This window comes from Bombina bombina, chromosome 11 (assembly GCF_027579735.1).
Source record: "Bombina bombina isolate aBomBom1 chromosome 11, aBomBom1.pri, whole genome shotgun sequence".
NCBI classification, from domain to species: domain Eukaryota; kingdom Metazoa; phylum Chordata; class Amphibia; order Anura; family Bombinatoridae; genus Bombina; species Bombina bombina.
Genome location: NC_069509.1, coordinates 17,675,412 through 17,691,607, shown reverse-complemented (window position 1 = coordinate 17,691,607; position 16,196 = coordinate 17,675,412). Strand labels below are relative to the sequence as shown.

Genomic DNA, 16,196 nt, shown 5'->3' with positions numbered 1-16,196 from the left:
TCTATCTGAATCACGATAGAAAAAAATTGTGTTCAGTGTCCCTTTAAGACGGAAAACATAAATTATGCTTACCAGATAATTTCCTTTCCTTCTGTACAGGGAGAGTGCACGGCCCCCACCTGTATTCTCCAATGGGCGGCCCTACATTTTAATTTATTCTTCTGGCACCTTTTTCACCCTGATATTTTTCCTACTGTTCCTGTTCCCTCGGTAGAATGACTGGGGTTATGAGGAAGTGGGGGAAGTGTCTTTGCCTCCTCCTGGTGGCCAGGTTCAGTATTTCCTACAATTAAGAAATGCAGCTGTGGACTCTCCCTGTATAGAAGGAAATTAAATTATCGGGGTAAGTATAATTTATGTTTTTTATAAAATGCTGTCTCAATGGCATTTGAAACCTCTTAGATTGTTCCAGATATCACACTCACACTCTCCAATGTGTTGGAGAGGTTGCAGAGTGGATGGGACCCATGCACATATGTGGTGGGAGTGCTTGAAAATCCGAAGACAGTGGGGAATAGCCCTCAAATGGGACTTGTTCATGTGTTCTCTGAAAATCTACCAGCTCACATTCTTAACCTTGTTATCCACTTGTTTATTGCTGTTAAGTTGGCTATTGCTAGGATTTTGGCGTCAACCCAAGGGCCCTGGGTGGACCCAAGGACCTAAGAATTTTATCACATATAGGCCCATAGTTATCAAGGTCTGGCGGACCTGATCCGACACTGCGGATCAGGTCCGCCAGACCTCGCTGAATATGGCAAGCAATACGCTTGCCGTATTCAGCATTGCACCAGCAGCTCACAAAGAGCTGCCTGGTGCAATGCCGCCCCCTGCAGACTCGCGGCCAATGGGCCGCCAGCAGGGGGGGTGTCAATCAACCCGATCGTACTTGATCGGGTTGATTTTAGGCAATGTCTGTCCGCCTGCTCAGAGCAGGCGGAAAGGTTATGGAGCAGCGGTCTTTGTGACCGCTGCTTCATAACTGCTGTTTCTGATGAGTCTGCAGGCTCGCCAGAAACACGGGGCATCAAGCTCCATTCAGAGCTTGATACATATGCCCCATAGAATCTATGGATAGCCCCATATTTGCTGCAGATAAAAAAAATTATATACATTGTATGTGTTGGGAGCTCTGGAGACAAAGCCAAGAGCCAGGAGGAAGAACTTAAAGGGACACTGAACCCAAAAAATTTTTCTATCGTGATTCAGATTGAGCATGAAATTTTAAGCAACTTTCTAGTTTACTCCTATTATCAAATTATTTTCATTCTCTTGATATCTTTATTTGAAATACAAGAATGTAAGTTTAGATGCCGGCCCATTTTTGGTGAACACACTGTGTTGTTCTTGCTGATTGGTGGGTAAATTCACCCACCAATAAACAAGTGCTTTCCATGGTCCTGAACCAAAAGAAATAGCTTAGATGCCTTCTTTTTCAAATAAAGAAAAGAAAGAGAATGAAGAAAATAGATGCTCTATCTGAATTGCAAAATAAAAAAATTGGGTTCAGTGTCCTTTAAGGACACAGCTTTCAGTTTGCTCAATTGTTTTATGACGGAAAAATTCCGTCATATGTCCTTAAGAGGTTAATTAAAAGTGATAACCTTACTCTAAACAACTGTTTATAAAATAGTCCTATAATAAAACAAAACTCACTCACTTTATCCCCAATATTAGTTAACTAACCATTTAAAGGGACACTGAACCCAAATGTTTTCTATTGTGATTCAGATAGAGCATGCAATTTTAAGCAACTTTCTAAGTTACTCCTATTATCAAATGTTCTTCATTCTCTTGGTATCTTTATTTGAAATGCAAGTTTAGATGCCGGCCCATTTTTGGTGAATAACCTGGGTTATTCTTGCTGATTGGTGGATAAATTCATCCACCAATAAAAAAGTGGTGTCCAGAGTACTGAACCAAAAAAGAAGCTTAGATGCCTTCTTTTTCAAATAAAGATAGCAAGTGAACAAAGAAAAATTGATAATAGGAGTAAATTAGAAAGTTGTTTAGAATTGCATGCTCTATCTGAATCACGAAAGAAAAAAATTGGGTTCAGTGTCCCTTTAAAGAGTAATCTATCTTCAAGAGCAATGGGCCGTAACCCCCCTTCCTTTTTTTTCTCTTTCTTTTTCTTTCTTCCCATCCTATCATCCCTCTCCTTATCCCCCACGAGACCAAGAGAAAATGATTTATATATATATATATACAGTATATATACTGACACTGGGGATATTAGCAAATAACTACATCATATTGTCAGTACTACACATTCTAAGTCTTCACAATCCAGCTTACTTTCAGTTTATCCTCTCATTGTTCCAGTACGTTTTTGCTTCCCAATTCAATGAATGACTAAAGATCGCATTATTATGTTTTTGTAATACTGAATTCTGCATTACAAGCCATTGATGTTTCTTTTCATATTACCCATATTACTAAGACGTCTTTTTACATTTTGTAATATGTACTTACATTAAAGAGAAATGATGCTGCGTCCTAGTTACATGTACTGTTTACAATGTGTTTTCTTGTTATTCTATTTTTATATGAAACTCCAATGAAAATGTATTACAAAAAAAATTATAAGAAAAAATCTACTGTTTATTTGAAATTCAGAGTAGGCGTTATTGCATTGTCTTTTTATTATGCACCTGTTAATTATGTAATTGTACTGCATTTAGTGGTTTTTAAAGGGATGTGAAACCCAACATGTTTCTTTCATTTTATAGAGCACATTATTATAAACAACTTCCAATTCACTTCCATTATCTAATTTGTTTGGTTCTCTTGCTATCTTTTGTTGAAAGATCAGCAATGCACTACTGGGAGCTAGCTGAATACAATTGGTGAGCCAATAACAAGACATATATATATACAGCCACCAATCAGCAGCTTGCTGCCAGTATTGCATTGTTGTTCCAGGGCCTACCTAGATATGCTTTTTAGCAAAGGTTACAAAGAGAATTAAGCTAATGAGATAATAAATCCCATTACTATGATTTATTAAATAAATATTACACTATTCTGTGTGCATCTTTATATTTTTCACTTTGAAACATTATCCTAAGGAAATTACTAAGTTTTGCTTCTCACAATATCTTTAACTTGTTCTTTACATAATACGATTATATTTATATTTCTCATGTTTCAGAGTCCTGAAAGGAATTTCCGTATTAGACCTTCGCTCCATAAGCATAGAATCAGCATCTTTTCAAGAGCGGCATCGAGTAACTATCAGTGGTTGGTATCTCAGCTTATGGGGCCAAGCTTCAGAAATCTGCTGGAAAAAGATGTCAGCTGTGTTTACATTTCTAATAATTACTCACAGTTTCTACAAAAAACATCAGAGTGCACGTTTGCCATTCTGTACCATACACGTAAACATGGGCGCATCAATATCACGGATGTTACAGACTCTCTGTACGATAAAGAACTGGGAGATTTGTCTCAGAAGCTTGGTGAGTCCCTGATAAAGTTGTTACTTTAGACCTTCTTCCTTCTCTCATGACAATACCTTCACCTTTCATGCTGACTATCTCTTTCTACAGGATAATTATCCTGAAGTCCTCTGCTTTATGGCTTGTGTTTGTCATTGTGTTGTCTATAGGTAAAGATAACATCATTGTGTTGTCTATAGGTAAAGATAATGTTATTGTGTTGTCTATAGGTAAAGATAACGTCATTGTGTTGTCTATAGGTAAATATATTGTCATTGTGTTGTCTATAGGTAAAGATAATGTTATTGTGTTGTCTATAGGTAAAGATAATGTCATTGTGTTGTCTATAGGTAAAGATAATGTTATTGTGTTGCCTATAGGTAAAGATAATGTCATTGTGTTGTCTATAGGTAAAGATAATGTTATTGTGTTGTCTATAGGTAAAGATAATGTCATTGTGTTGTCTATAGGTAAAGGTAATGTTATTGTGTTGTCTATAGGTAAAGATAACGTAATTATTTTGTCTATAGGTAAAGATAACGTCATTGTGTTGTCTATAGGTAAAGATAATGTTATTGTGTTGTCTATAGGTAAAGATAATGTCATTGTGTTGTCTATAGGTAAAGATAATGTTATTGTGTTGTCTATAGGTAAAGATAACATTATTATTTTGTCTATAGGTAAAGATAATGTTATTGTGTTTTCTATAGATAAAATAATGTCATTGTGTTGTCTATAGGTAAAGATAATGTTATTGTGTTGTCTATAGGTAAAGATAATGTTATTGTGTTTTCTATAGATAAAATAATGTCATTGTGTTGTCTATAGGTAAAGATAATGTTATTGTGTTTTCTATAGATAAAAATAATGTCATTGTGTTGTGTTGTCTATAGGTAAAGATAATGTTATTGCGTTCTCTATAGGTAAGGATAATGTTATTGTGTTGTCTATAGGTAAAGATAATGTTATTGCGTTATCTATAGGTAAGGATAATGTTATTGTGTTGTCTATAGGTAAATATAACGGCATTGTGTTGTCTATAGGTATATATATTATGTAATTGTGTTGTTTATAAGTAAATATAACATCATTGTGTTGTTTATAGTAAGGATAATGTCATTGTGCTGTCTATAGGTAAGGATAATGCAATTGTGTTGTCTATAGGTAAATATGATGTCATTGTCTTGTCTATAGGTAAAAATAATGTCATATTGTCTATAGGTAAAGATAACATTATTATTTTGTCTGTAGGTAAATATGATGTCATTGTGTTGTCTATAGGTAAATATAACATTATTATTTTGTCTGTAGGTAAATATGATGTCATTGTGTTGTCTATAGGTAAAGGTAACATCATTGTGCTGTCTATAGGTAAATATAATGTCATTGTCTTGTCAATAGGTAAAGATAACATCATTGTGTTGTCTATAGGTAAAGATAATGTAATTGTGTTGTCTATAGGTAAATGAAACACCATTGTGTTGTCTATAGGTACAGATAATGTAATTGTGTTGTCTATAGGTAAATACAATGTTATTGTGTTATCTCTAGGTAAATACAATGTCATTGTGTTGTCTATAGGTGAATATAATGTCATTGTGTTGTCTATAGGTAAAGATAATGTAATTGTGTTGTCTATAGGTGAAGATAATGTCATTGTGTTGTCTATAGGTAAAGATAATGTAATTGTGCTGTTTATAGGTAAATATAACATCATTGTGTTATCTATAGGTAAAGATAATGTAATTGTGTTGTCTATAGGTAAATATGACGTAATTATGTTCTATAGGTAAATATAACACCATATTGTCTATAGGTAAATATAACAACCTTGTGTTGTCTATAGGTAAAGATAACATTATTATTTTGTCTATAGGTAAAGATAATGTCATTATTTTGTCTATAGATAAATATATAGTCATTATTATGTCTATAGGTAAAGATAATGTCATTATTATGTCTATAGGTAAAGATCATGTCATTGTGTTGTCTATAGGTAAAGGAAAGTCATTGTGTTGTCTATAGGTAAAGATAATGAGGCCTATTTAACAATGGTCTTGCAGACCTGATCCGACAGTGCGGATCAGGTCCGCAAGACCTCGCTGAATGTTTAGAGCAATACGCTCTCCGTATTCAGCATTGCACCAGCAGCTCACAAGAGCTGCTGGTGCAACACTGCCCCCTGCAGACTCACGGCCAATCAACCGCCAGCAGGGGGGTGTCAATCAACCCAATCGTACTCAATCAAGTTGAATTGTGGCGATTCCTGTCCGCCTCATAAGAGCAGGCGGACAGGGTTATGGAGCGACGGTATTTAGACCGCTGCTTAATAACTGCTGTTTCTGGCAAGTCTGAAGACTCGCCAGAAACACGGGGCATCAAGCTCCATACGGAGCTTGATAGATAGGTCTCATTGTCATTGTGTTGTCTATAGGTAAAGATAATGTAATTGTGTTGTCTATAGGTAAAGATAATGTAATTGTGTTGTCTATAGGTAAATATGATGTCATTGTGTTGTCTATAGGTAAAGATAATGTCATATTGTCTATAGGTAAAGATAAAATCCTTGTGTTGTCTATAGGTAAATATAATGTCATTATTTTGTCTATAGGTAAAGAGAATGTCATTGTGTTGTCCATAGGTAAGATAATGTCATTATTTTGTCTATATGTATAGATAATGTAATTGTGTTGTCTATAGGTAAAGGAAACGTCATGTGTTGTCTATAGTTAAGGTAACGTCATTGTGCTGTCTATAGGTAAATATAACGTCATTGTGTTGTCTATAGGTAAAGATAATGTAATTGTGTTTTCTATAGGTAAAGATAATGTAATTGTGTTGTCTATAGGTTAAGGTAACATCATTGTGTTGTCTATAGGTAAAGGAAATGTCATTGTGTTGTCTATAGGTAAAGACAATGTCATTGTGTTGTCTATAGGTAAAGGTAACGTTATTGTGCTGTCTATAGGTAAATATAACGTCATTGTGTTGTATATAGGTAAAGGTAACGTTATTGTGCTGTCTATAGGTAAATATAATGTCATTGTGTTGTCTATAGGTAAAAATAACATAATTATTTTGTCTATAGGTAAAGATAATGTAATTGTGTTGTCTATAGGTAAAGATAATGTTATTATGTTGTCTATAGGAAAAGATAATGTCATTGTGTTGTCTATAGGTAAAAATAATGTCATTGTGTTGTCTATAGGTAAAGATAACGTAATTATTTTGTCTATAGGTAAAGATAACGTCATTGTGTTGTCTATAGGTGAAGATAATGTCATTGTGTTGTCTATAGGTAAAGATAATGTAATTGTGCTGTCTATAGGTAAAGATAATGTTATTGTGTTGTCTATAGGTAAAGGTAGCATCATTGTGTTGTCTATAGGTAAATATAACGGCATTGTGTTGTCTATAGGTAAATATTATGTAATTGTGTTGTTTATAAGTAAATATAACATCATTGTGTTGTTTATAGGCAAGGATAATGTTATTGCGTTGTCTATAGGTAAGGATAATGTTATTGTGTTGTCTATAGGTAAAGATAACGGCATTGTGTTGTCTATAGGTAAATATTATGTAATTGTGTTGTTTATAAGTAAATATAACATCATTGTGTTGTTTATAGGTAAGGATAATGTCATTGTGTTGTCTATAGGTAAGGATAATGCAATTGTGTTGTCTATAGGTAAATATGATGTCATTGTCTTGTCTATAGGTAAAAATAATGTCATATTGTCTATAGGTAAAGATAACATTATTATTTTGTCTGTAGGTAAATATGATGTCATTGTGTTGTCTATAGGTAAAGATAACATTATTATTTTGTCTGTAGGTAAATATGATGTCATTGTGTTGTCTATAGGTAACAGTAACATCATTGTGCTGTCTATAGGTAAATATAATGTCATTGTGTTGTCAATAGGTAAAGATAACGTCATTGTGTTGTCTATAGGTAAAGATAATGTAATTGTGTTGTCTATAGGTAAAGGAAACACCATTGTGTTGTCTATAGGTACAGATAATGTAATTGTGTTGTCTATAGGTAAAGGAAACACCATTGTGTTGTCTATAGGTACAGATAATGTAATTGTGTTGTCTATAGGTAAATACAATGTTATTGTGTTATCTCTAGGTAAATATAATGTCATTGTGTTGTCTATAGGTGAAGATAATGTCATTGTGTTGTCTATAGGTAAAGATAATGTAATTGTGCTGTTTATAGGTAAATATAACATCATTGTGTTATCTATAGGTAAAGATAATGTAATTGTGTTGTCTATAGGTAAATATGACGTAATTATGTTCTATAGGTAAATATAACACCATATTGTCTATAGGTAAATATAACAACCTTGTGTAGTCTATAGGTAAAGATAACATTATTATTTTGTCTATAGGTAAAGATAATGTCATTATTTTGTCTATAGATAAATATATAGTCATTATTTTGTCTATAGGTAAAGATAATGTCATTATTATGTCTATAGGTAAAGATCATGTCATTGTGTTGTCTATAGGTAAAGGAAAGTCATTGTGTTGTCTATAGGTAAAGATAATGAGGCCTATTTAACAATGGTCTTGCAGACCTGATCCGACAGTGCGGATAAGGTCCGCAAGACCTCGCTGAATGTTTAGAGCAATACGCTCTCCGTATTCAGCATTGCACCAGCAGCTCACAAGAGCTGCTGGTGCAACACTGCCCCCTGCAGACTCACGGCCAATCAACCGCCAGCAGGGGGGTGTCAATCAACCCATTCGTACTCAATCAGGTTGAATTGTGGCGATTCCTGTCCGCCTCATAAGAGCAGGCGAACAGGGTTTATGGAGCGACGGTATTTAGACGCTGCTTCACTAACTGCTGTTTCTGGCAAGTCTGAAGACTCACCAGAAACACGGGGCATCAAGCTCCATACGGAGCTTGATAGATAGGTCTCATTGTCATTCTGTTGTCTATAGGTAAAGATAATGTAATTGTGTTGTCTATAGGTAAAGATAATGTAATTGTGTTGTCTATAGGTAAATATGATGTCCTTGTGTTGTCTATAGGTAAAGATAATGTCATATTGTCTATAGGTAAAGATAAAATCCTTGTGTTGTCTATAGGTAAATATAACGTCATTATTTTGTCTATAGGTAAAGAGAATGTCATTGTGTTGTCCATAGGTAAAGATAATGTCATTATTTTGTCTATATGTATAGATAATGTAATTGTGTTGTCTATAGGTAAAGGAAACGTCATTGTGTTGTCTATAGTTAAAGGTAACGTCATTGTGCTGTCTATAGGTAAATATAACGTCATTGTGTTGTCTATAGGTAAAGATAATGTAATTGTGTTTTCTATAGGTAAAGATAATGTAATTGTGTTGTCTATAGGTTAAGGTAACATCATTGTGTTGTCTATAGGTAAAGGAAATGTCATTGTGTTGTCTATAGGTAAAGACAATGTAATTGTGTTGTCTATAGGTAAAGGTAACGTTATTGTGCTGTCTATAGGTAAATATAACATCATTGTGTTGTATATAGGTAAAGGTAACGTTATTGTGCTGTCTATAGGTAAATATAATGTCATTGTGTTGTCTATAGGTAAAAATAACATAATTATTTTGTCTATAGGTAAAGATAATGTAATTGTGTTGTCTATAGGTAAAGATAATGTTATTATGTTGTCTATAGGAAAAGATAATGTCATTGTGTTGTCTATAGGTAAAAATAATGTCATTGTGTTGTCTATAGGTAAAGATAACGTAATTATTTTGTCTATAGGTAAAGATAACGTCATTGTGTTGTCTATAGGTAAAGATAACATAATTATTTTGTCTATTTGTAAAGATAACGTCATTGTGTTGTCTATAGGTAAAGATAACGTACTTATGTTGTCTGTAGGTAAAGATAACGTCATTGTGGTGATTGATGATCTAGAGATTAGCAGTGAGGAGGAGAAAAGGAGGATCCTACAGAATCAGCCCAGCATTGAGAGACTGGCCCGAGAGACTTTCCTCTTCAGTGAGAAGGAGAAAACGTCTAAACATGGAAGCTCTTCATCTGAGTTTTTATTTGCTGATCAGAAACTGATGAGAAAACTGCAAGAAATGAAAGAAGTTATTGAAATGAGTTGTGAGTAAATCAGATCAGACACCTGAATACAGCAGCCTGGGCTCACTGGGAGAAATTGCATATCTCTGAGAGACACAGCTGCACCCTCTAATATGACACAACATCCCCTTACTTTGTGTCACTGCTCCCTGTGACATCTGCACATTGTATCCTCTGACCCTCACTTCAGACTTCTGCTGCTAAACAAACCAGACTGTTGTCTCACAGAAAACCTAATATGCACTGTACACTCTTTTTGTGTCAGATATTGTTCCCACTTAGTGATGCCCCGAATAGTTCACCGGCGAATAGTTCCCAGCAAACATAGCTTGTTCGCGTTCGCCGCGACGGGCGAACATATGCGATGTTCGGTCCGCCCCCTATTCGTCATCATTGAGTAAACATTGACCCTGTACCTCAAAGTCAGCAGACACATTCCAGCCAATCAGCAGCAGACCATCCCTCCCAGACCCTCCCACCTCCTGGACAGCATCCATTTTAGATTCATTTGGAAGCTGCATTCTTAGTGAGAGGAAGGACAGTGTAGCTGCTGCTGATTTAATAGGGAAATCGATAGCTAGGCTAGTGTATTCAGTGTCCACTACAGTCCTGAAGGACTCATCTGATCTCTGCTGTAAGGACAGCACCCCAAAAAGCCCTTTTTAGGGCTAGAACATCAGTCTGCTTTTTTTTTTTTTTTCCTGTGTAATCTAATTGCAGTTGCCAGCCTGCCAGCATGTGTGTCAGGCTCACAGCGTATACTGTGCCCACTTGCCCAGTGCCACCACTCATATCTGGTGTAACAGTAGTGTACATTTAAAAAAAAACAACACTTTTTTGACTGTGAAATAATAGCAGTCAGTTTCCTTCACACGTGTGCGTTTCAGGGCCTGCCAGGGCACAGTGTCACACCAGTGCAACTCATATCTGGTGTAACAGTAGTGTACATTAACCCCTTAATGACCGAGGACGTACGCCATACGTCCTCAGAAAAAATACAGTTAACGCCTGAGGACGTATGGCGTACGTCCTCGGTTTGGAAAGCAGCTGGAAGCGATCCTGAACGCTTCCAGCTGCTTTCTGGTTATTGCAGGATGCCTCGATATCGAGGCATCCTGCAATAACAAATTTTACCCCTCTGGTGCAGAGAGAGCCACTCTGTGGCACTCTCTGCACCGGGCATCGATGGCCGCATTTGTTGGTGGGTGGGAGCTGAAGTGGGAGGCGGGTGGGTGGCCATCGATGCGGTCCTTGTCAGAGAGGGGGGCGGGATCGGGGGCGGGATCGCCAGGGGCGCGGGCGTGCACGGGAGGAGGCAGGCGGGCGCGTGCACGGGGAAGGAGCGGGTGGGAACCGCTACACTACAGAAATTTTTTTTTTATAAGTGGGAGAAAGGGGTGCAAAATATTTAGTACTTGGAAATCTAAGTGATCTGGGAGCGGGTGGGGGATTGGTCTTTGGGGGGGGAAGCTACACTACAGACAAATGAATAAAAATAAAAAAAAAACATTTTATTTGCAATCTGGGTACTGGCAGACAGCTGCCAGTACCCAATATGGCCCCCAATAAGGCAGAGGGGGAGGGTTAGGAAGCTGTTTTGGGGGGGGGGGGATCAGGGAGGTTGGGGGCTAAGGGGGGGATCCTACACAACAGCATATGTAAATATGCTAAAAAAATATATATATAAAAAAAAGATACCTTTTATTTTAGTACTGGCAGACTTCTGCCAGTACTTAAGATGGCGGGGACAATTGTGGGGTGGGGGAGGGAAGAGAGCTCTTTGGGAGGGATCAGGGGGTCTGATTTGTCAGATGGGAAGCTGATCTCTACACTAAAGCTAAAATTAACCCTGCAAGCTCCCTACAAGCTACCTAATTAACCACTTCACTGCTGGGCATAATTCATGTGTTGTGCACAGTTGCATTTAGTGGCCTTCTAACTACCAAAAAGCAACGCCAAAGCCATACATGTCTATTTCGGAACAAAGGGGATCCCAGAGAAGCATTTACAACCATTTGTGCCATAATTGCACAAGCTGTTTGTAAACAATTTCAGTGAGAAACCTAAAGTTTGTGAAAAAGTTGACTATTTTTTTTAATTTGATCGCATTTGACGGTGAAATGGTGGCATGAAATATACCAAAATGGGCCTAGATCAATACTTGGGGTTGTCTACTACACTACACTAAAGCTAAAATTAACCCTACAAGCTCCCTAATTAACCCCTGCACTGCTGAGCATAATACACGTGTGGTGCACAGCGGCATTTAGCGGCCTTCTAATTACCAAAAAGCAATGCCAAAGCCATATATGTCTGCTATTTCTGAAAAAAGGGGATCCCAGAGAAGCATTTACAACCATTTGTGCCATAATTGCACAAAATGTTTGTAAAGGATTTCAGTAAGAAACCTAAAATTTGGAAAAATGTAACTTTTTTTTTTATTTGATCGCATTTGGCGGTGAAATGGTGGCATGAAATATACCAAGATGGGCCTAGATCAATACTTTGGGTTGTCTACTACACTACACTAAAGCTAAAATTACCCCAAAAAGCTCCCTACATGCTCCCTAATTAACTCCTTCACTGCTGGACATAATACACGTGTGGTGCGCAGTGGCATTTAGCGGCCTTCTAATTATCAAAAAGCAACGTCAAAGCCATATATGTCTGCTATTTCTGAACAAAGGGGATCCCAGAGAAAAATGTAAAACCATTTATGCCATAATTGCACACGCTATTTGTAAATAATTTCAGTGAGAAACCTAAAGTTTGTGAAAAAATTTGTGAAAAAGTGAACAATTTTTTTTATTTGATCGCATTTGGTGGTGAAATGGTGGCATGAAATATACCAAAATGGGCCTAGATCAATACTTTGGGATTTCTTCTAAAAAATATATATACATGTCAATGGCTATTCAGGGATTCCTGACAGATATCAGTGCTCCAATGTAACTAGCGCTAATTTTGAAAAAAAAAAAATGGTATGAAAATAGCAAAGTGCTACTTGTATTTATTGCCCTATAACTTGCAAAAAAAGCAAAGAACATGTAAACATTGGGTATTTCTAAACTCAAAATTTAGAAACTATTTAGCATGGGTGTTTTTGGTGGTTGTAGATGAGTAACAGATTTTGGGGGTCAAAGTTAGAAAAAGTGGGTTTTTTTCCATTTTTCCCCCATATTTTATAATTTTTTTTTATAGTAAATTATAGGATATGATGAAAATAATGGTATCTTTAGAAAGTGCATTTAATGGCGAGAAAAACGGTATATAATATATGTGGGTACAGTAAACGAGTAAGAGGAAAATTACAGCTAAACACAAACACCGCAGAAATGTAAAAATAGCCCTGGTCCCAAACGGGCAGAAAATGGAAAAGTGCTGTGGTCATTAAGGGGTTAATTTTTTTTTTTTTTAGAAATTTGACTGTGAAATAATAGCAGTCAGTTTCCTTCACACGTGTGCATTTCAGGGCCTGCCAGGGCACAGTGTCACGCCAGTGCAACGTATATCTGGTGTAACAGTAGTGTACATTTAAAAAAAACAACACTTTTTTGACTGTGTTAAATAATAGCAGTCAGTTTCCTTCACACGTGTGCATTTCAGTGCTTGCCTGCCAGGGCCCAGTGTCACCCCAGTGCAACTCATATCTGGTGTAACAGTAGTGTACATTTAAAAAAACAACACTTTTTGGACTGTGTTAAATAATAGCAGTCAGTTTCCTTCACACGTGTGCGTTTCAGTGCCTGCCTGCCAGGGCACAGTGTCACCCCAGTGCAACTCATATCTGGTGTAACAGTAGTGTACATTTAAAAAAAACAACACTTTTTGGACTGTGTTAAATAATAGCAGTCAGTTTCCTTCACACGTGTGCGTTTAAGTGCCTGCCTGCTAGGGCACAGTGTCACACCAGTGCAACTCATATCTGGTGTAACAGTAGTGTACATTTAAAAAAAAAAACACTTTTTTGACTGTGAAATAATAGCAGTCAGTTTCCTTCACTCGTGTGCGATTCAGGGCCTGCCAGGGCACAGTGTCACCCCAGTGCAACTCATATCTGGTGTAACAGTAGTGTACATTTAAAAAAAACAACACTTTTTGGACTGTGTTAAATAATAGCAGTCAGTTTCCTTCACACGTGTGCGTTTCAGTGCCTGCCTGCCAGGGCACAGTGTCACACCAGTGCAGCTCATATCTGGTGTAACAGTAGTGTACATTTAAAAAAAAATATATAATTTTGACTGTAATAGATTGAATAGCAGTTAGTTGTCTGCAAGCGTGTGTGTCAGGCCTGCAGCGTCTACTCTGCCAACTTCTGCCAGTGCACAGTGCCACTCATATCTGTTGTCACAGTAGCTTGCACGCATAGTACCACTAATCGAAAAAGAAATGATGACAGGCAGAGGTAGGCCACCCCGCAGGGGCCGTCGTGTTCGTGGTGCTGTGATTCCCTTTGGCCCTAGAATAATGCCCAGTGTTCAGAGGCCACGTACCCTGAACTTGAAAAGTTCTGAGGACATAGTTGACTTTATAACACAGGACACCCAATCTTCTACAGCTTCCGCTCGGAACCTTGACGCATCATCCTCCTCCAGCTTAGCTTCAGGCACCTCTCAAGTTACCACTCGCCCGCCTGCCGCCACCACCAACACTAGCACCACAGCCGCTTCACTTTATCTGTCAGCGGACTTATTTACACATCAGTTGGAAGAAATGAGTGATGCGCAACCATTATTGCCAGAGGATGTAGATAACAGGGATATGTCTCAGTCAGGCAGCATTGCACACATGGACGTACGGTGTGATGATGATGATGTTGTACCCACTGCTGCTTCCTTTGCTGAGTTGTCAGATACAAGTGAAGCGGTTGATGATGACGATGCGTCCGTGGATGTCACGTGGGTGCCCGCTAGAAGAGAAGAAGAACAGGGGGAAAGTTCAGATGGGGAGACAGAGAGGAGGAGGAGACGAGTTGGAAGCAGGGGGAGGTCGTCGCAAGGAGCTAGTGGCACAGTCAGACAGCATGCATCAGCACCTGGGGTCAGCCAGACAGCACGCTAATCAACGCATGCTGTTGCCACCAGCAGAAGGCCGTCATTGCAGAGCTCAGCAGTGTGGCATTTTTTTTGTGTGTCTGCCTCTGACAACAGCGATGCCAGTTTGGTCTGTCACTGTGAAGCGGGCGTAACCCTTACACTACCTGATCGATACAACATCATAGGAATGTTAGGTGATTTATGCCCTTTATGGATTAAAACCAGACTCTGCATCAACTATGTAATTTTCAATGTGAGTTTTGCCATGGATCCCCCTCCGGCATGCCACAGTCCAGGTGTTAGTCCCCTTGAAACAACTTTTCTATTGTGGCCAGAAAGAGAATACTAAATGTATTAACCCCTAAACCTAAGTCTAACCCTAACCCTAACACCCCCCTAACTTAAATATTATTTAAAAAAATGAAATAAAATTACTATTATTAACTAAATTATTCATATTTAAAACTAAATACTTACCTATAAAATAAACCCTAAAATAGCTACAATATAACTAATAGTTACATTGTAGCTATCTTAGGGTTTATTTTTATTTTACAGGCAAGTTTTAAAATTCGCCTGCCTATTGAAGTCTATGGCAGTTCGCCCGTTCGCGAACATTTGCGGAAGTTCGTGTTCGCCGCTCACGAACGGAAAATTTTATGTTCGCGACATCACTATCTCACTTGCTATGACAGCTTCTTCACCATCCTACTCACTGACTCACAGTACTTTAACCTGCTGAGCTGCACACATTTCTGCTCTCAGTCATATGTTGTCACACTCAGATGCCATCTGTGGTTTGTAGACATAATGAGATGTGTTTTTGTACCTGTGTAGAACTCACTATTAACACATTCTGTATGAGCAATAATATTAGTAACACACGCCTAGATTACGAGTCTTGCGTTAGACTTAAAAAACAGCGTTGAGAGGTCCCAACTCTGCTTTTTAATGCCCGCTAGTATTACAAGTCTGGCAGGTACAGGTGTAACGCTCACTTTTTTTTCCGCGACTCGAACATACTGCAAATCCACTTACGTCATATTTTCAATGGGATTTTCCTAAAGCCGGTATTACGAGTCTTGGAAAAAGTGAGCGGTAGACCCTCTACTGTCAAGACTGGTACCTCATTTAAAAGTCAGTAGTTAAGAGTTTTATGGGCTAACGCCATAACATAAAACTCTTAACTAAATAGTGCTAAAAAGTACACTAACACCCTTAAACTACCTATTAACCCCTAAACAGAGCCCCCCCCCCCCCCCACCGCAAACACTTAAATAACATTTTTAACCCCTAATCTGCCGACCGGACATCGCCGCCACTTTAATAAATATATTAACCCCTAAACCGCCGCACTCCCGCATTGCAAACACTAGTTAAATTTTATTAACCCCTAATCTGCCGTCCCTAACATCGCTGACACCTACCTACATTTATTAACCCCTAATCTGCCGCCCCCAACGTCGCCGACACTATACTAAATGTATTAACCCCTAAACCTAAGTCTAACCCTAACCCTAACACCCCCCCTAACTTAAATATTATTTAAAAAAATGAAATAAAATTACTATTATTAACTAAATTATTCATATTTAAAACTAAATACTTACCTATAAAATAAACC

General features: G+C 37.7%; 1 protein-coding gene across 2 annotated transcripts in view; it reads left to right on the top strand.

Annotated features, from left to right (window-relative positions):
• The window catches only part of LOC128642089 (interferon-induced very large GTPase 1), a 290,478-nt gene that overhangs the window by 248,716 nt on the left and 25,566 nt on the right, over positions 1 to 16,196 (top strand). The window contains exons 5-6 of one of the 2 annotated variants that reach the window (XM_053694746.1): positions 3,155 to 3,461; positions 9,327 to 9,557. In XM_053694746.1, the coding sequence (XP_053550721.1) occupies positions 3,155 to 3,461; positions 9,327 to 9,557 (538 nt within the window). The remainder of the gene's footprint in view (positions 1 to 3,154; positions 3,462 to 9,326; positions 9,558 to 16,196) is intronic. The other variant, XM_053694747.1, reaches the window with a different exon arrangement.